The sequence below is a fragment of the Sturnira hondurensis genome, unplaced genomic scaffold, assembly GCF_014824575.4.
Source record: "Sturnira hondurensis isolate 20B ecotype Veracruz unplaced genomic scaffold, ASM1482457v3 Scaffold0005563, whole genome shotgun sequence".
Taxonomy (NCBI): domain Eukaryota; kingdom Metazoa; phylum Chordata; class Mammalia; order Chiroptera; family Phyllostomidae; genus Sturnira; species Sturnira hondurensis.
In genome coordinates, this window is record NW_028078194.1 from 2,737,698 (window position 1) to 2,758,678 (window position 20,981).

The window sequence follows — 20,981 nt, forward strand, 5'->3', positions numbered from 1 at the left end:
CAGGCCCACGCATTTCGTTCCACTGCATGCGAGTGTGCCACCGCCATCAGCCCTCCACCACCGGGTTCACCCCCTGGGGCCTGCGTGGTCCGTCTCACTGTGCGCAAATGTGCAACCGAGGTCAGTCTGCCCTACACCCCAACTGGTTCCGGGCTGCCTGAGTGCCTAGGTTGGGGGATCTGTCCTGCCCGACCCTGCTCCGCTGCTGGCTCCGCCGCTGGCTCCACCTCTCTTACCGTCCCGTTGAACGGTTCGTAGTTGTCGGACTTCCGTATAATTCCGTTTTCTGGTCTTTGGGTGTGTCCTAGTTCTCCAAACCTTTGTTGTATTCAAACTTGGTTGTGGGAGAAGGCACAGTGTTTCCACCTATGCCTCCATCTTGGCGGAAGTCTCCCATCATTTCATTTGTCGTGATGTATATGTCACCTCCTCAAAAAGACCCTCCATGATCTCCCACTCTAGTATGTTAATTCAAAGTTAATTATCCTTGTGGCACTTATTACTAATGAATTTGTGTGTGTTTGTGTCTGTATATGTGTTTTTTAATTTCTCTTTCTTCCTACTAGAATGTAAGATTCAAGAGAGAAAAGACCTTATTTACCTTGTTTTGGATGTGAAGAGTAACCTATGAAGATTACATAATCAATAAATGTTGAAAAGTGAATAGATGAATCCCCTATAACTCCCATAATAGGAAAAGGCAATTCTAATACATTAAGAGGTCGCTAATAAAAGACTATCACCTTTGTGACCCAGAATGGAAGCCAGAGTGGTAGGTACTTAAAGTATACAGAAAACTATCGAGTATAAAATTTCAAGGCAATCTATTTACCAAAAGGGAAGAATTGTCAAAGATGTTTATTGAAATTATCAGAGACCTTTTCAAACCACACATATAGAATATACATTTCCCTAAAATAAAATTCTGAAATATTCAGGCAGCTGAACCAGACTGATTATAGATGGATTAGAGTATGTCGTTTAAGTATCATCTACAGTGACCTCCAAATTTGTATCTCTCATCTTGACTCCTCTCTGTAACTTTAGACTCTCGTCAAACGTATTGATATCAAACTTACCATCCAAAATAGAACTCTTGTTTTAAGTATGTCATTAGAGTATGTCATTTAAGGGCAGATAGAGACAGGTCATTGAACTGAATCAAATCCTGGGTAGAAGTCGGCAAACTCCAGCAGGTCAGATCTGGCCCTTGCCTGTTTTAATATAGCCTCCCAGCTAAAAATGGATTTTACATTTTAAAATAGTTCAAAATATGGCCCTGGCCAGTGTGATTCAGTTGGTTGGAGAGTTGTCACAGCAACTGAAAGGTCATGGGTTCAATTTCTGGTCAGGGGACATGCCTATGTGTGGGCTTGGGCCCCCATCCGAGCATGTAGGAGAGGCAACCAATAGACGTCTCTCTCTCAAATCAGTGTTTCTCTCCCTCTCTCTCCTCCTCCCTTGCCCTCTCTAAGCATCCTCTGCTGAGGGTTAAAATAAATAAGTAAATAAATGGTTTTAGAAAGTCAATAATAATAATAATAATTAATGATGTGAAAACGTTATGAAATTCGAATTTCAGTATTCACAAATAAAGTTTCATTAGAACACAGCCATGTCCATATATCCACATATTGAGAGTTGAGCAGTTGCAACAGAGAACAGAGATCACACAAGCCTAAAATATTTGCAATCTAGTCAGTTACAGAAAACAGTTTGCCAACCCCCAATTCTAATGAAATTAGCAAAATCGGATATAATCTTTTCGTTCAATCAGAAATCAAGGATCTCATCCAAAGAACAGAGGAATTTATTAACCCCTTAAAGAGTCTGAAGCAGGAGAACCGTAATCCAGTAGTGCCCCAACCTGTCTGCCCACTGGACTGACCGAGAGAGCTTCCAAAACACGGGTGCTTGAGTCCCACCCCTGCTGCATTAGTAAGGCTTGCATACGGCCTAGGTGGGCACCATACCCTTGAAGATCCCTAGGTGATTCTAATGTGCAGGCAAGTTTGGGAGCCAGGGATAAGATCACATTTGCATTTGTAAAAGGTCCCCCTAACTCAGGGCTTCTTCCTTTGGCTACACATTAGAATCACGTGGGGGAGATTTTCAAGCACACTGAGGCCCGGGTGGACCCAAACCAATTATATCAGGGCTTCCAGAGGTGGACTCCAAGCACTGGTATTTTTTTTAGTTATCCGGGGAATTCTAATATGCAGCTAGGATCACATACTCTGCATTAACTCAGGGTAAGGGCAGATACAGGGAGACCCCTGGGAAGCTCCTCTGAATACTCCAAAGGAAAGATGATAGGGGTTTAGGTTGAGCTGCTGGTGCTGGGAGAGGGGGAAAAAGAAAGTGCAGGGACAATCGGCAGGACTGGGTGACAGGCTAGTGAGAGTGCGGGGCTGGGTGGAAAGTTTCAAAGATGATACCCAAATGGTTAGCAAAGCAACTGTGTGGAGACTGATGTCATTTATTGGGAAGGGAACCTGGGGGGAGGAACCAGTTGGGGAGGTAAGTGCATTAGCTTTGTACTGACATACTGTTAACAAGCAGTGTCTATGACAGAGTTAGTCAGATTAGGGCTACGGGGAGGGTGGAGTCAAATTATAAAGGGCCTTGAATGCTATACCCTAACACTCCTCTCCTCATGTAGCAGGCAATGGCTATGATGACATAGGGAGATATACATGGGCTTTTGATTCAGACACTGTTCCTGTCATATACAATGTGTGCATTTCCTCAACTTTCTTATCTGGAGAAAGGGATTAAAAACAGTCATACTCTGTCTTGTTCACCTTTGTCCAGCAAGACTCAATGACAGCCACGCAGTAAACAGCCTTACAAGGGCGTTACAAAGATTAAAGGAAATATCATGCACAAAGTCTTTAGGAATTTAAATAGCACAAAAAGCCCTTAAAAATGATAGTTGCACCCTGGCTGGTGCGGCTCAGTGGTTGAGTCCCCACCTGCTAATCAAAGGGTTGCTGGTTCAATTCCCAGCTGTGGGAATTGAATGCCTGGGTTGTGAGCCATGTCCCCAGCAAGGGGGCATGTGAGAGGCAACCACACATTGATGTTTCTCTCCCTCTCTTCTTCCCTTCCTTCCTCTCTAAAAATTAATTTATTAATTAATTTGTTAATTATTTATAAAAAATTTTTAAAAATGATAGTTGCTATTCCTGAAGGGTTTCCAAAGGAGAATGGCACGATGACCCCCCCCCCCACGTTGATGTTTTAGGAAGTAGATGCGGACATCAGTGGGAAAGATGATCAAGTGGGACAAGAAACTGGCCCCAAGGATCGGCAGTTGGGATTGAGTTCAGCTGCATGTGACAGATAACGTAATGGTATATGTTCATCAATTAGTAGAAGTCAGGGTACCAGCAATCCTTTTGGCACCCACAATCCCCAGGAACAAGCCCACCCTTCTGGCACCCTGGTCATCCTTCCCAAGTGTGGCCCAGGTTGTCCATCCTGACCAAGATGACGCTGGGAGCCGCACACTCACATTCCGGGCAACGAGATGGAGACAAAAAAGAGGAGGAAGAGGACACACACCAATTGCCTTGATAAAAAAGAACTTCTGAGAAGCCAAAACACAATACTTCCACTAAGATCTCCTGGGTCAAAATGTATGAACACGGCCACACCTCGCTGCAGGGGAGACTAGAACAGTGTCTATTCTGGGCAGCCCTATTCCCAGGTACAAAGAGGAATTCCTGTAACTAAGGAGGAAGGGGAGGGGGGGGGTGGGATAGGCAACCAGCAGCATCTGCCACCAGGGGTGAAGTCTTACAGACTCGGGCTCTTCCTATGCTATTACCTCACCTGGAATGCCTTCCTGCTCCCCGTATGTAAGTTCACCTGCAGATGGACTTACTGCCTTTACAATCTCAGCAACTGCTGTTCCCCTCACCTGGAATATCTCTTGCCTTTTCATCACCTGTCTAATTCGGCATTTCTTTTAAGGCCTCAGGATTATCTCCTTCACCATGTGACATCCAAACTTTTACTCTTCTTCTTAAACACATACATAAATACATGGCAATTGAATAGGCTTTGAACACGGGTTCCACACATAGAAACTGTGTCCATAGATAAAAGCCATTTCCTGCTCCAGTCCCTCCCTCACCAACTGAGGATAATAATGCCACCTCGGGAGATGGTAGGGAGGATCAGAGGAGGTTTCTACACGTGGAAAGTGGCTGGTGAACAATAAAGCCCTTAAAGTCTACTAGCTGCTAGCATTTCTACCCTTAGGTGTTACTTCCTGGGAGTGATCCTGAGAAACAAAAGTAGTTTAAGGGAAACGTTTCCTCACCAGAGGACAGTGCTGAGACCTGTTTCCTCTCCCTCCCACCTTGCCATCGCAAAACTAGTTTAGGGTTCTTTCAACTCTTAAAGTGTACCTACAAGCTGAAATTTAATTTTAGAGATGAGCAAGGATGACTTCTTTCAAAGCAAAAGGCGACCCAGGGAAGCCAGAATGTCCCTGCTCTGCTGATCACAGCAGAATGAAGGCCAAGAGCAGAACTCAGATCATCGAAGCAAATGAGTCATAGCACCTGGCGGGGAAGCAAGGCATCCGCCAGACACCAGTCAGAGCTGAAGATTATGACTCTCACAAGCAAGCCAGATGAGTTCCTGTAACCAGGCAGAACCCAAAGAGGACCTCTGTCCTCACACGCGGAGCTAAGAGCCATGATAACAGCAACTGCATCTGCTCAGATTAATCACACATCTGATGTACATCCAAATACACCTTCACAAGATGTCATCAAATAAATGAACACTCTTGTCCCTTTCATTATAAAACCAGAATACAGTACATGTATTCCGGCTTAAAATATGTTTGGATACTTCAACAATAATTTAAAAAGTTAACCCTTTTGACCACTACAGTCAAAAGACAAAACCTTGCACAACTCAGAAGTACCCCTGCATTCACAACCCTCCCCTTCCCACCTGGAAGTAGTCAGTACCCTCACTCTCATGATATATGGACATATAGATGCATCATGAGAATGAGGACAGCACTAGTGATTTCTGACTTCTTGGAAATTTCCTTCTCAAGACAATTGGTGGGTGCCCTCTACCTCGTCTTCTTTGTCTTCCTTCCTTTTCTTTGTATTTTCAGTTAAACAATGTGTTTCAGTTATGCATGTCTCTGAACAATGTCTGTTTCAAATTTTCACATGAATAGAAGCACGTTATGTATTCTTTTGCACAAAAAATTTGCTTCTGCTCAGCATTATGTTTACAACCTGGGAGTATTTATGGGTGAAATGACATGATGTCTGAAATTTGATTTAAAATATTGCAAAGGTGGAGGAGTTGCAAAGTATTCATTAAACAGGCTGGCCATAAATTAATCACTGTTAAAGGTAGGTTGTGGATACAGTAGGCTCTTTAGACTATACTCTTGACTTTAAAATGTTTCAAAAATTGGACAGTAGAAATATTGTTTCAATTACTTTGTGAGATTCATTTTAGCTATCATTGGTTCGTTTTTATTGCTTTATAGTAGCAGCTAAGTAAGGTCCCCAAAAGAGGAGCATCAGAATTAATCAAGAATTTGTCTGAAAGGCAAACTATTAGTCTCCACCCCAAACTTACTAAATCGGAAACTCTTGTGGTGGGACCCAGTAATCTGTTTTAATAGCCTCTGCATAGTTCTAATGCAAGCTCAAGTTTCATAACCACTACCGAATAGTACTCTATTGTGTGAATGTACCACAATATATTTATCCATTCTACTGTTGACACACATGTTTTTTTTCTCAAGTTTGGGGGGTCTTCAATTTCTGGGTATTATAAATATTCTTGTATAAGACTTTTGGTGAGTGGAGTCTCTCTGACATATATCAAGAAATAACAGAATCATAGTGTGTATGTATCTTCAACACGGCATGATAATGCAAAGTATTTTCACAGTTGTTCACCAATTCACAATTCCACTACCAAAGTATGAAAGTTTCATTTGCTGTCCACTCTTGTCAATAGTTGGTATTTTTCAGACATTTTAATTGTTGCCATTGTAGACGGTTAAACACTTTTAAGTTTTCCAACTTGGGATCGAAAACATATATTAGGAAATAGAACTCCAAATATAAAACTAGAGTTTTGCAAATATATCAGTTGGTGGGTTTGCATGGAATAGGCCTGAAGTAGGAAAGAATTTGGCATGATGGAAACACTAAAAAAGGTCAGCACGACTCTCCTGTGGAAAGCATGAGGGAATGTGGTCAGGGAACTTGTAGATGTGCTCAAGAGTTGGGATTTTATTCCAAGGGAAATAAAAAGCCAATGAATGATTTCAAGCAGGAAATGTACCTGATTATATTTCCATGTTTGTGCATATTCAAAATATTTCAGGCACACATTAACTTCCAGCTTTGATGAGGTTGTCTGATGCTTCAGACCAATGCTTCCCATGAAAATAACTATAAAAGCTGGGTAAAGCACAAATACACACACACACACACACACACACACACACACATACGCAAACCTGCTTAAAGGCATAAGTTAAGCTGAGATAACCAGAAGTTGAAGGGGGAAATCCTGGAAAACAGAGAACCACAGAGAGGCAACCCAAAATTCTACAGCCATTCTTTTCCTTGGGACATTTTCCAAAACCAGGTGAGGGGTTATGGGACTGAAGATCCAGGCAAAGAGCCTCAGCAGAATTGCTATTAAAAGGCAAAAATACCAGAAGAAAATTTGGTAGTCTCTTGAAGATAGAAAGACAAAAATGAGAGACATGAATAGCCAAAATCCCAACAAGAAGCAGAAAACTAAGCCCAGCATTTGGCTGGTCCTTAAACACATTTGCTGAATTCTGAGGCTGACAGGAGGCTAAGAAGCCAAGGAAAAAGCTCCCAAAAAGCTTTGAGTGGGAATTTCGACAATCTCACGGTGCTGAGAGCAGAGGAATTCAAGTTTTGACTAACCAGGGAGAGAAGTCATCGAGAACACCCATGCTCTTAGCTAAAATCCCAAGAAGGCTACACCCCAGGAAGAGGTATCAGCTAGTGGCAGACGGACCTTTATCAAAACTAAAAGCTAGCCTATAGTGAGCTCTGTCTCTAACTGGATTCCAATCATCAGTCCCCCAATATGCCTGCCTAGCAGCTATTTTCTCTGCAAGAAAATAACATTATCTACAACATCTACAATTTTTCATACCACATGTGGAGGACACAAACAAAATTTATTAGGCATGCCAAGGCACAGACCCAAACCCCAGAGCAGGGGAAAGCAGACCACACACAAAGAACTCACAAGTGATTCAGACAATGAAGTTAGCAGAAAAAGTTTAGCCATGATTAATATATTCAAAAATATGATAACAAGATGGAGAAATTAGATAAAAAGGCAGAGGATTTCACCAAATAATTAGAGTCAATAAAAAGGGTCAAATGCCAAAAAAAGGATCAAATGAAATCTCTAGGACTAAAATAAAGAACTCGATAGATAACACTGAAAAACAGATTAGACGTAGCAAAAAGATGATTAATAAATTGGAAGACAGGTCAAAAATTTTCAAAACTGAAGCACAGAGAAAAATGGAAAATAAGAGTGTAAGAAATGCATAATCAAGTAAAAAGATTTAAATCATGTAAATTTGAAGACAGAATAAGAAAGAATGGGATAGTAAAAGTAATTAAAATAACAATAGCAAACTCAGAGATATCAATGAACAAATACAAAAATTACTAAGAAACCCTGTAGGGCTGAGGGCAAAACAACAACAACAAATAATAATAATGCCAGAATTAGGGACATCACAGAATAAGTGATAAAAACTAAAGATAAAGAGAAAATCCTAAAAGCAGCCAGAGGAAAAAAGACACATTCTTTTTAAAGGAGTGATGATAGTGTTGGTTAATAGCTGATTTTTCAACAGAAATTATGGAAACCTAAAGACAGTGGAACAATGTTTAAAAGTGTTGAAAAATTCTCAAATACAGAATCCTATGCTCAGATAAAGTGTCATTCAAAAAATGATTGTAAAATTAAGACACTTTCAGACAAGTAAACACAGAAGATTTATCACCGGCACTCACTTTTTAAAAAATGCTAATTAAAGTCTAACTGGGCAAAAGAAAATAATCCCAGGTGAAAGTATGGTAATGTAAGGAAAAAAATCAAGAGTAATGGGAAAGATAAACATGTAGGTAAATAAGGATGAATACTGATTGTTTAAAGTAACAATAAAAATATCCTCTAATAGGTTTTTTAAATATGTAAATTAAAATGCATGATAAGGATAACACGTGTAAGGGGGTTACATATAATTCAAATGCAATATACTACCTATTATCCAGTGTTATATACGGCCAAAAGAAATAAAAACATGTCCACAAAATTACTTGTCCACAAATAAATGTTTATAAAGTCACTGTTAGTAATATCCTGAAACTGGAAACAATTCAAAGTCTATGTACAAGTAACCTGATAGACAAATGGAATACTACTCAGAAAAAAAATAAAAAACACATGAACAAAATACTGACAGTAAAACCTATGAAAGAATCACACAACCATTATAGTCAGCAAAAAAACAAACAGATTTATGAGTTTATACTCAACCATTCCGTGTATATGAGGTTCTGACCAGGCAGAACTAATTTATGATGCAAAAAGCCAAGACAATGGTTATTTCTGGGAGTATCAGAAACTGGGTAGGGGCAGGAGAGGACTTCTGGGAGATTAATAATTTTCAATTTCTTGATCTAGTTGCAGATTCCATGGGCATATTTCAAGAAAGTTTTAAAATATATTTCCAACATACAAAATGTTATACAAAGAATAACAGTGTACATAAAACACCAAGACTAAGAAATGAAATATTACCAATCTAGTTCCAGGTGCTACTCCCGGACTGCACTTCCACCCACCCACTCCACCGGAGATAAACCACTCTCCTGAATTTGGTGCTCACCGTTCCTCTGCGCTGTTATGTACTTTTACTGCTATATCACTGCACTTAAACAACATACAGAACTAACTGGTTTTGTATGTTTTCACCCTGTGCATGGGAGTAATTTAATTCCTATTTTTAAATGAGCATCCTAAAAGGGGAACTGTTGAACTGTAGAACTACTGACTGTAAAACTCACCTATCTGAGGAGTAAGGAAATAAAGAGAGGCTGTAGGCACAGCTTAACTGTGATGTGGACGAGTAACTGGAGGGAGAAGAAAGGCCAAAGGAGTTCCTAAAACTAGAAGATCAACCTTTGCCTAGTGAAGAGGGGAAAATGAGGACAAAGAAGATAAGAGGAGTCAAGGAAGAAACAGGGTCCTTGAGAAGGTGAGAGGGGATGGGATGTGACGGGCAGGTGGTTTGGTCTTTGCTGGGACCCAATGTCTTCTTGCTGTTTAACTAGAAGGAAATAAAACGAGTACCAATGTGGGAAAGGTGGTCTGGCAGTGGAAGGATAAGGGGGTTCCCACCGAATGGCTTCTACTTCTTCAATCATCATGAGTCATTATCTGAAAAGGGTAGATATGGGAGTGTTGAAACCTGTAAAGAAAATGGCATGTAATTGCATTGGAAAAGGTTGGAAAAGCACCCCAGTTAAGAATTATCAAGGTTCCATTAACCAAATGTTAACTGCCCAACAGAAATCCAAATTCTCAAAATGTAGTATAAACTCAAAAGCAGGAACATTATTATTCATCTTTGATTACCCCGCACAAAGCACAGTATAACCTATATTAGGTAATCAACAGGGAACAAATAAGTGAATGAAGAGTAAATGTTTTCATATTTTCTCAGCACATTTTCATACCATCGGTCACATTCTACAATGGAACAGAAGAAAACAGTCTTTTCAAAAATAATTCACCTTAGATGTCAAATGCATTTCCCTTTTTCTCATGTTTAGTTCTCTGCGTTCTTGGAAGCAAAGCAATCTGTGTCTTCCACCATTAGTAATTCTTCATGTTACGTAAAGAAATGGCATGTTTATCTTCTAAAATAATTTTAAGCAGAAATCACCAATAGCATAATTCTTATAGGGTATGAAGAGACAGAATCTACATCCCTGTATTATCATAATTTGTGATATCATAAGGATGTAGTTGATGAACAAATTAGAAGCTCTTGACAAGAAGAATTAACCTTAAGAATTACCATCTATTCAAGATGTTCCTGCTGCTGGTAAGTCACACATGCACCCTGAGTGAAGAAAACCTTCAGCTTATGCACGGGAATCTCAGGGTGGTCCCAGCCAAACCTAAATGTGCCCGTAAGAACAGAAGCACTGGGTGTCTTAGGAAACAAGTTAGCATGCTTTGTTATTTATCATTTATCAATTATCAAATGAAAAAGGTCATAAATGCATTACTAGCAACATAAATTGTTATTCATTTAACCACACTGAGTGCTATTTAAAGGACTCCATTCATGCAGGGAGCACTGTTTTGGTTGGCTAAGCAGCAGAATTTTTGCGCTTATAGTTCATGTTTATACTTACTATGTATATTGAGCATGCTTTCCTAGTTTCTGTCACCACAACCAGACTGTAAATGCATATGTTTTTGACATTCTTAACTACAGTAATTCAGAACTTCAGCTGTCAAGTTTGGAGCTAATATTCTCATATATGCAGTTCATGTTCTCCTGTTAAAAATAATTCCTTGTTTTCTGTCAGAAGCTCCTAACATAATATATAAAATGGCAGGATCCAATTTTTTAAAAAATAATGTAGCTCTTTAACTAAATACTGCTACAATGTATTTTTTTCTATGAAAATACCCCCTTTCCTAACATTCTCTTTATTCATGTTATCATAAACCTTGGCCAAGCAGTAAAATAGCAGGACATGTTCAATATCAACAAACCACAAATAGCAGTGTTTACAGGGAGGGAAAGGAGGAAATTTTCCGTTTTGTGCTAGACGGTCTATTGAGGCACCGTCATTTTACGTGTGGAGGCACCAGTTATTTCTCCTATGCTAAAAAGGGCTACACATTTCAAGGTTCTGTAGGTCCCCCAAGAAAATAAGCAATCATTTCTCTGTATTATTAAACACAGTACCAGTCCTGTGCGGGTTTTAAAGGACCAGCAGAATTCTGAGTGTGAATATGAAGGTTTACTATTTCAGTTTCAAAAGAAGCAGAGTTGCTCTGTGGCCAAAAAACACTGGGACCATACTTCAAGTTGCCAATTGCACAGTATTTCTAGGGCCAAAGATTGGCTCCACTGCAGAATCCTGTAATCCTAGAGCCTGGAGGAACTCTGGGGATCTCCTAGTCCAATCCCATACCCACCCACGGCAGGAATTTTTTCCCCCAGCATCCCTGACAGATAATCAGCGTCTGTTTCAATTACTCCAGTGGGGGAGTTCGCAAGAGAAGATTCCCAAGGGATATGATGAAAGGCTAGAACCAACCATTCAGACAGGGAGTAAGGCTCCAGTCTGTAAGTCCACAGGATGCAAACAGCCTTGCCAAACACTAAAACCAGACTTTTCAAAAGGAGAATCAGAATCAACAATCATAGGGGTGCAACGTTCAGACATGCAGACCCCCAATTCTGAGACCATCCTAGGTCTTTTCATTGGCCTGAGGAGTAGCTCCTACAATCAGGGAAGCAAGGTGACTTTTCTCCCACTGATTTCTTAAAGTAAGAATCGACTCTTCGGGGCTGACAGCAAGGGTCTGTCAAGCTCAGCAAGGACCAAATTCTTTCCGCCCGAAAACCAAGACGAAGGGACCCCCTGGTGGAGCTGCTAATGCTTGAAATACTCTTAACTTTGGTCGTCAAGTCCTCACTAGAGGAAACCAGAACATTTCGGGCTCTTCTTTCAAAGGCTTTGCTGTAACTGAAGTTGGTTGGTGTAGGGCTGATGTGTGGGGGTTGATGTGTTAAAGCGCAGCCCTCCGTCCCGCCGTGAAGTCCGGCTTACCCTCCCAGAAAGGGCGAGCGCGCGGGGCTCTACCACCAGCAAGCACATACCCGGAGCCAGACCCCGGGACGGGGTGGCCCGGGCCTTACCTGTCGATGCTGATCACGCACAGGGTCATGATTGAGGCGGTGCAGCACATGACGTCCATGGCGATGAATACGTTGCAGAAGAAGTGGCCAAAGATCCACTTGCCCCCGATAAGGTCTGTGACGCTGACAAAAGGCATGACCGCCACAGCCACCGAGAGGTCGGCCAGCGCCAGGGACACTATCAGGTAGTTGGAGGGCTGGCGAAGCTTCTTGACGAAGCACACCGAAATCACCACCAGGCAGTTGCCGGCGATCGTCAGCAGCGTGATGAGCGTCAGAATGGAACCGATCACAACTTTCTCGACTCTGCCGTAGTTGATCTGTTCCCCGCAGCCGGAGGCATTGTCCGGGGGCGCGTCCCAGGTGGGCGCAGGGCTGGCGGTGACCTCCGGGACCCCGCGCAGCAGGTGCGGCGCCCAGGAGCCCGCGTCCGGCCCGGCGCCGTCGGGGCTCAGGTCCGGCAGCCCTACCTCTGGCAGGAGGACAGAGCGCAGGTGTCCGTAGAGGTCCGGGCGGCCGCTGCTGTTAACGTCCATCATCGTGCCGCCGTGCGCTGCTGCCCATGGAGCCGGCGCCCCCGCCACACGCTCCGGCTGCGGGCCCAGGGGCTTCACCTCGCCGGTTCCGCTCCGCCCGGCCCAGCCATGAGGCCCGCGCCGGCCGCTGGGGGGCGCCCGGCTCGGCCTCGCGGCCCCGCACGTCCCGGGCCCCCAGTCGCTGCGGACGGCGCGTGAGCGCGGCCGCGCGGGGACTCCCTGCAGGAGGCGCCTGGGGCACCCGACGGATGCCCCGGACGCGCGGGTTCTCGTGCGAGCAGGTCGGGTTCGGCTGGCGGCGCCGCAGCCCGGAGCCCGCAACCCGCAGCCGCTGCGCGAGTACGCCGAGAGCGCCGGCGAGGCAGAAGCAGAAGTTGCGGAGGGCGCCCCGCCCCTCGCGCCCGCCGCCGCTCCCCTGCGGCAGCCGCGCCGCCGCGTCCCCACCGCCACTGCCACAGCCGCCGCCGCCGCCGCCGCCTCGGCGGTGCCTTTGCCCCCCGGGCCGCGGAACAGGCTTCCCCCGCGCGTCCGCACCGGGTGGGGGCGGTGCTCCACGCGCCTCCCGGGATCCCGAGCGGGATCGCTGGCGGGTCTTTCTGCGCGGCTGAAGGGTCTCACGCCCCCTCCTGCAGACCCGCACGCCCACAGAGAGGAGCTCCCTAGTGAACGACCCTTGGGTCGGGGAGGACTGGGGAGCCAGTGGGCGTTCGGACTCGCTGCCAAATGAGGAACCTGGGGAGGAATTTTCCCCCCTTAATTAAAATAGCCTTTTCGAGCACTATACCAAGCAACAACTTCCGTTTCCTATTTTGACCACTTATGGGAGAAGGTGGAGATGTTAAAGGAGAGGGACCCGAATGGGATAAGGGTGGAACCTCAGAAAAAGAAGAAAAAAAAAAACGGAAGAAGGAAAGATGTCTTTAGGTCCTTGCTTCCTGTGAGCATCTAGAAACAGGCCTCTTTGCTGCGAAACTAGACCCTGCTGCTTTTATATTTCAGTATCAAATCCTAATATGTTGAAAGGAGGATTAATTCTCCCAGGGTATTCCGGAAATCTTGCATATAAACGAAGAAATGACCGGTTATAATGTTTTGCAGAAGAATCCTGGAGGTGGATGTTGATTTAATTTCTATTGCCTAAAATCCCTTTGGTCTTCAAACCTTGTCAGAGAGGCTGATTTTTATTAAAGGTTTTATTAGAAGCCAGCAGTGATTTCTTTAGTCTAAGACTAAAATAAATATATGTTCTTTACTAGTTAGGCCCTAGCAGATGATAAATAAAAAGGAACAGAAACCTCAAAATGAACTGATCTGAATGCTGAATAATATTCTCATTCAAGGTGAGGAAACAAACTCAGTTGCTATTGCCATCATCTAGTAAGTAGTTTACAAACCGGGTTTTTATCATTACTATGTCCATATTTTTCCCTCTGCACATTCAAAAGAAAAAACTTTGAAGTAGGGAAAATAATCCCTCAGTGGTGGACCAATGTTCACAGCTGTCTCGATACTATGAAAATGTCAAGGAGTCTTCTGGAATAAGCAGATCAATATACACTGAGTCGAAGATAATGAACAGGCCCCGAAGCAGTACTATTTAATAGTTAAGATGGATGAGGACATTTCTTCAACCTTACTTATGTTAATATTAAACAATTTCAGACAAAGAAAACTAGTCTGTAGTCCGAAGCTGTTTAAGAAGTCATTTGTTGACTCTTCAAACAGAGACCTGCGGAAGTTTGATGACGTGCCCAGCATCGTGGGGCACTGCAGTGAAGTGTCTCAGTTTTTTGGTCTTGAGGTTTCCGAGTTCTCTCAGGGCCTCTTAAAAATTCCTTAAGCTAATAAATTTTACAAAATACTTCTGACTCTTCTAATTTTTTCCCTTGAGTACTCTAATCAGGTCAGCTTCTCATGTCTCCTTTAAATAATATTCCACCTTTATTATACAAAGAATTTGAAACATTATAGTCCTATTTTAATGAAATCTAGAGTCAATATAATTTGCACCTCCACTCTTACCACCCTTCACCCAACCCATTTGTTTCGTAGCAACTTCTGATTTTTTTTTGCTTTTGTTTTCTAATTGTAGGACTTACAAACTCACCAAATATTCAGTAAAATGCTACTTTCAAATTTACTTCCTTCTCTATTTCAGTACAGTATCAGATCCAAACCCCCCCTTTTATAGAGCAGTCTCCTCTATTATATTATCCCTGGTGATGGCCGAGTGCATTTCCTAAGAGTTCTAGGATTTAATTTATAAGCTGCCACAATGTATAAACACAGTTATTGAAAATCTCAGCTCCTACACCATTACCTTGCTTATGTGAAGTTTAAGTTTCATCTATCATTGTATTATTCCAAAATCCTGACAGAACGATCTGGAATTCTTTCAGTTTGTCCTTGACTAACAAATAATTCTGTCTTCATAAAAATGCTAAAATATTGTGTATGCCTTTCCACCATTTTCTCCAAGCAAAACTAAAGATGCAGCTTCATAAAATTCTCATAAAATACCTACACATTCATCTAAATTTGTTAAATTTTTTTGCCCTTGGTTTCATGATGTTTTAAAATCCATATCAAGGTGTCGCTTCCTTCGCTGCCGCCACCCATCTGCTCCCTCCACCCACGTGCCCACTCTTTGGCACATATACTGGAGAGAAATAGAGAAGTGTTGGCGTTGAAATCAAACCCTGTCTTCAGACTTTATCCCTTTTGTGTGTTTCATTTAAAAGAATAACTGCTTCTTGAAAAGTACCAAACCTTGTCTGCCCTTTCATTGCCTACAACAGCATTCCCATTAGATTGTCAATGAGGGCACCTGAGAATTACAGCTTTGCGATGTAATCTCCCAACTGGCAGTCCCCCCCCCCAACTCAAAACTGCTCTGGGGGAATGCAGAAGAGCTGGGGGTCCCTTAACAGGAACTGGCATTTTCTAAGCTCTGCGTTCCCCTGGGTACTCACCTAGCTAGTTCATCCAAATGCGTAAGTTTAATCATGTCTATAGAGAACCAACATCCCCTTCTGTGAGACACAAGCACAGGAAAGTTTATTTTATTTTCCCATTAAACGGCATGCTTTGACCATCTAGATTGATTTCAGAAACACAAGGAAAATAAAGCTTCCTGTGCCATTGGAATCATTAGCAAGTCACTAGGTAGTTAAGCACGCCAATGTCGTGCTGCCTGGGGTTCCAGGCAATTTCCAATGATGACACAGCTGACTTCCTACAGGGCTGGTTTTTGGGGGTTTTTTTGGCTTCTCAAAAATTGTAGGTGCTCGCTTTTACACCTCATTGGCTCACTCAACTAAATTAATTGTCTGAGTGTCCCTTGGCCCCAGGATTAGATGAGAAAAGACTAGGAAAACCACAATGCTTAGGTGTAGTGCTGAGATTATTGTGTATAAACATCCGAACACCCCCCCTGTGGCTGCCGGCCGAGCTGTGGAGCAGCGGCATAGAAACAACACACGTCTTAGGACTGAGGACTGAAGCCTGTCAACAGATGTCCTGGGGAGGCCCAGTTGGGGTAAAAGCAGTCAGCCTAGAGAACAGGAATGTCCCCTTTCCATGACCATTCCTTCACCATAGCTAACATTGTCCTTTCTAGGCTCTTAAAGCATTTTTCATGAGTTTTTTCCTCTTTTTCTTTATTTTCTCAGCCCCTCTGCCCTCCCACCCAGCTCCCCAGCACCCTCCTGAACAGCTGTCAGCCTGCTGTCTCTGGGTCTGTCTCTATTTTGTTAAAACGTATTTTTCAAGTCTGTATTATAGCACTTAGTGTTGCATTATGTTTTGTATTTACATGACTGTTTTCTCCATTAGCATATCATGGAGTCAAGGATATTTTCTTATTCCTGCCATAAACTAGGTGTTCAATAAACATTTATCAAAAAAGTGTGTAGAATAATGCCTATAACCAAGAGTCATTAGTGGTTTAAAATAATGACTCAGCTTGAAGTGAGTTGTGACTTTTGTTTTAACTTCAATATGTTTGCCCTTTAATTATACTACTTTCATTTCATTATCCCTAACTATACAAATGTACATTTTTTCTTTGCTTCCTTACATTTAGAAATTTTTAATTCTCTTTACAAAATAATGTCACCTTAAAATTTTTTCTTTAAAAAATATGAACAGAAAACCAGAGGACAGATAGATCCAAAAACACTTGTTTCTTTTTCCAACTCAATTTTTTTGTACCACCCTTTTTAGAATATAAGTGGTACATGCACACCCCCTAGTGGGCACTTTATTCCTCAATACAACTACACACAGAGAATTTCCATGGAAAGCTTAATAAATGAGTAGCTTTCAAGCAGTTCAAAATTTCCACTACCGGAATTTGGAGCATGAACTGTGTGTGAGGCATGGCTACCATGCTTACTATATATAGTTTTTACAGTTAGAGCTCAGAGTCAGTTCTGGTCAGTAGTTCAATAAATTGCCTAAAATTCTGCCTTGGCAAAAATCTTGTCTCATTGTGTTTCTGCTGCATAAGGCTGATGTCAACAGTGACCCCTGCAGGAGTCTATGGTAGTCACAGTTACCAGTTCTGACAGGACTACTTGACAATTCTCAACATTCTTTTCCAAACACAAAAATAAGTCACTTCCAAATGATGCGCCATTTGAAGACATCATTTCCAACGGATTTAGTTAAGTCAACGTTCTCATCAATACAGATAACTTTTATATATGTTCTTATTTACCATCTGCAATAGAAAATACCAAAGAGAATTTAGGTTTTTTGCATAATTTACCCTGCAAGTTCTAAACTCTATTTGCAATGTACTGAGCAATAGAACTTATAGTTATTATGTTTGCAAATGCTTGCTTCTGTTTAGGACCTGTTCTTTCTCTTGCCTTCAGTATATACTCCTTGTAAACTTTACTTCAGTAAAAAGTTTTAGTTACTGAGCAATTTTTTTTCACTTAATATGCAACAAGTTCAAGGTCACATGCCTGAGATGGTTAAATATACCTGTCCACTTGACTGGTCCATGGGGTGGCCAGATATTTGGTCAAACATTCTGGGTGTGTGTATGAGGTTTCTTCTGAATGAGATTAGCATCTGCATCAGTAGAATAAATAGAACAGGTCAACCTCCAAAGTATAGGTTGGTTTCATCCAATCAGTTGAAGGCCTGAGTAACACAAAAGAGCTGACCTTTCTCCTGCCTGACTGCTGTCAAGCTGGGACAGTGGTTTATCTCTGACATTGGATGAAACCAACCTGTATATCAAACTGAGACAGCAGCTTTTCCTGGGTCTGGAGCCTGCCTGTCTTCAGCCTGGACCCGCACCAGTGGTGGTCCTGGGTCTACAGCTTGCCAGCTGCAGATCTTGGAACTTGTCAGCCTCCGTAGGCACCTGACCCAATCCCTTTTCAAAAATCAATTTCTCTCTCTCATGTATATAAATAGATACAAATATACAGATATGTATGTCTGGAGAACCCTGACTAATACACTTATCTTACTTGCATTTTAAAAAAAACAATTAAAATCTCAGTCTTCTTCTTTCCATTCATTGAGCGCATCATCGAGCATCTTTTCCATATACCAGTCATGGTCATTCCTTTGATTTCTTTCATGATGACTTCTTAGCTGCATTTTTTGTCAAAGACATACATTGCATCTTTAAAGAGGTAGGAATACTCTTTATTTTCACCATGCTGATTCTTATAATAGACAAGCCTTCTCCATCTTTCACTTTAAAACTTTCAATATATATACTTGACTTTCATATTAAGTGCACTTTATATATACTTGACTTTCATATTAAGTGCACTTTAAAAAAACTAACATTACAAGCAGGGACACACTCCCCAGCTCAGAGGATGGACAGATTCTCATGATATCAGGTCAGTGATGGGAGTTTCAAGGGAAGGCAAGATGAGGGAGGAGTTATGGAGAGAGGCTTCCTGGGTTGGTGATGTCCTACGGAATTCCGTTAGAGTTGTAGATTTAGCAATGAACTCCTCCAGAATGTTCTACCAGGGCCTCGGGGTGGGGGGAGGGGGGAATGAATAGTAGCTTACTGCATAAACGTGCCAGGCACATGATGGAGAGGGGCAGGTACCAGTCTGCCTGGATCTGTGCAGTCTCTCCTGGAACAGGAGGGACTGCTGTTGGACTTGCTAATCTATCATGCTAGTGCACCACATGTACAGTTCAGCGAGTTTTTGGCCACGTGTTTAGATAATTGAATATATTTAACTGTGCTGCAATTATGTCAACATGGGTATAAAGGCTCATGCTTTCAAATGTTTAAATCTGCAACTTTTGACAGATACCACCTACTTTGTGCCAGATCTGGATACACCCCAGACCTCTGTGTCTTATCGCTCCTCAAGTTCATACATCAACATTTAATTCAAGCATCATCTCTTCCAGGAAATCATCCTTTATCCTCCACAAATCTCTTACACTTCCCCCTCATTCTGGGCGGGAAGACCCTGTCAGCTGCTCTTGGCACACTTGTGCAAATCACGTTATAATACTGCTTCTTGCCTTCCCCCATCTCAGCTGCCAGAGGACAGGGACCCAGTGGAGTGTCTCTCAGCCCAGCCAGGAAAGGTGAAGCAAATGAGAACAGGATAAGGGTAAACACTAACCCAGTATACACTGACTTTTATGGGACAATGCGAGAAAGAGGTCTTCAGGGAGACTGAGATGGGTTCAAAGTTTGCTTTTGAAACCCAAACCCATCCTCTCTCTCTAAGCTCCCTCAGAAAGAAGCAGTGATGCAAGAATGATCGTCCCTGAGCCCAGGATTCCTCCTTGATATAAGAAGTAATGATAGCTCTCTCATTGCCTGGTTGTATGGATTAAATCAGATATGGATACAGAGTACTTAGAGAATTATAGAATGTTACTATTTTCCAGTCAGTAATGCCAGGGTCTCCTTCAAACCCCAGAGCCTTGCTGACTCAGCTTCCCCTGCAGGCCAACATCTGCCCCTCTTCCCTGTTCCTTATTGTGTCCTATCTTTTCCCTCTTCCCCCTTATCTGTCTGCTTTCCTACTCCTTCCTTTCCTGTCCCGCCCTACTCCTCTTTCCTCTCTCTCCAGCCCTCCATTCTCTCCTTCCTTTCCCTCCTCTTCCCTCCCTCCTTTCCTACCTCCAACTCTCCTTGCTGATTGTTTTGCCCATTGTTCATCCACAAGATGAGAACTGAACCAACTGCCTGAGCCCACCTGTACTTCTACCATTATCATCTAAGCCTTAGATCTGTCAGATGTAAAATGCATTTATTTAAAAACAAAACCCCACAAGTACTTAACTCACAGTGGCTTTGGAAATTAAACAAGATATGCAGGTAAGTACTTAGCAAATTGGCTGGCCCCCTGTTAAAGGGCTCCGTGACTGGTTTCTGGTTTCTCACCCTTTCTCTTCACCTAGGCCCAGGGTGAAGATGAGAAAATAAGTCTAAAGGGTACGGTTGACAGCAACAGCACCATGACTTTCAAAGAAAGAAGACTTCTTTAGTCTAATGCTGGCATCAAATACGTAAATTGTCATCTTACTCACCTTCACCACGCATTGATCGTATTTCTGACCAATCTAGGTTTTGTGGTCATAGATGAAATGCTTGTATGATCCTACAAAACTAACACTAGGTTTTCTGATGAAAGGTAGAGGATTTGCTTTATATGACCTTGTTCTATTTGCAGAAGTAAACATTTCTTCCTTTTTAACTTAGGGAATACCAAACATTGGAAAAAGCAAAATATTTCTTTACAAAATTTAACCAAGAGGAGAATAGCATGCAGATACCTCTTAAAATTCCTTTCTCAGATCTCCCCCATCAACAACAACAAAAAATGATGTAAAGGGACACTAATTAAGATGTGGTCCACAGACCAGAGACTATCTATACTGTTTGTGATAAGCCAATACAGAAACTGAAAATGTCCGGGGAATGTTACAGTACTGAGGCGGACTCTTCTCACGTGGCCCAGTGTAGAGCTCAAATGTTGTTAAATTGGATTTATGAGGTCAGTGCCGCCTAGCGGAAAGTACACAGGGATCGTGTATTGGTTCGCGAATAGCTGGGGTGGGGAGAACTGGGCCTCTGTCACACATAATTTGAGAAGCACTGATGTCGTTCCACAATTTTACGCTGTTGGGGAATTGACTTATCAATTATCAAGAATTCATTTATTCTAAGTCTTAGAATGTGGATACATCAAATATGTGGGATATAACACCATTGTTGAGACTAGAAAGAAATATCTTTCAAAAAGGACTGCTTGTGGTTAACTGGACCCAAATTCATATTCAGTCTTGCAGCTATTCTTTACAGAGGCTTCTCATGCACATTGTGTTTTTTGGGAAAAGCCATATATTGGCTTGTCAAGTCTCCTGCACTGTTTTCCTGACATTTGAATCAACCCTAATAAAGGAGTTGCTGGTAT

The 20,981-nt window shown here is 42.3% G+C and overlaps 1 protein-coding gene across 2 annotated transcripts in view; it reads right to left on the minus strand.

Moving 5' to 3' along the window:
* Positions 1 to 12,963, minus strand: part of HTR7 (5-hydroxytryptamine receptor 7) — a 77,947-nt gene extending 64,984 nt beyond the window's left edge. For both annotated transcript variants that reach the window (XM_037047323.1, XM_037047322.1), the window contains exon 1: positions 12,017 to 12,963. In XM_037047323.1, coding sequence (XP_036903218.1) covers positions 12,017 to 12,555 — 539 coding nt within the window. In that variant the 5' untranslated portion in view covers positions 12,556 to 12,963. The remainder of the gene's footprint in view (positions 1 to 12,016) is intronic.
* Between the last annotated feature and the right edge of the window lie 8,018 nt (positions 12,964 to 20,981).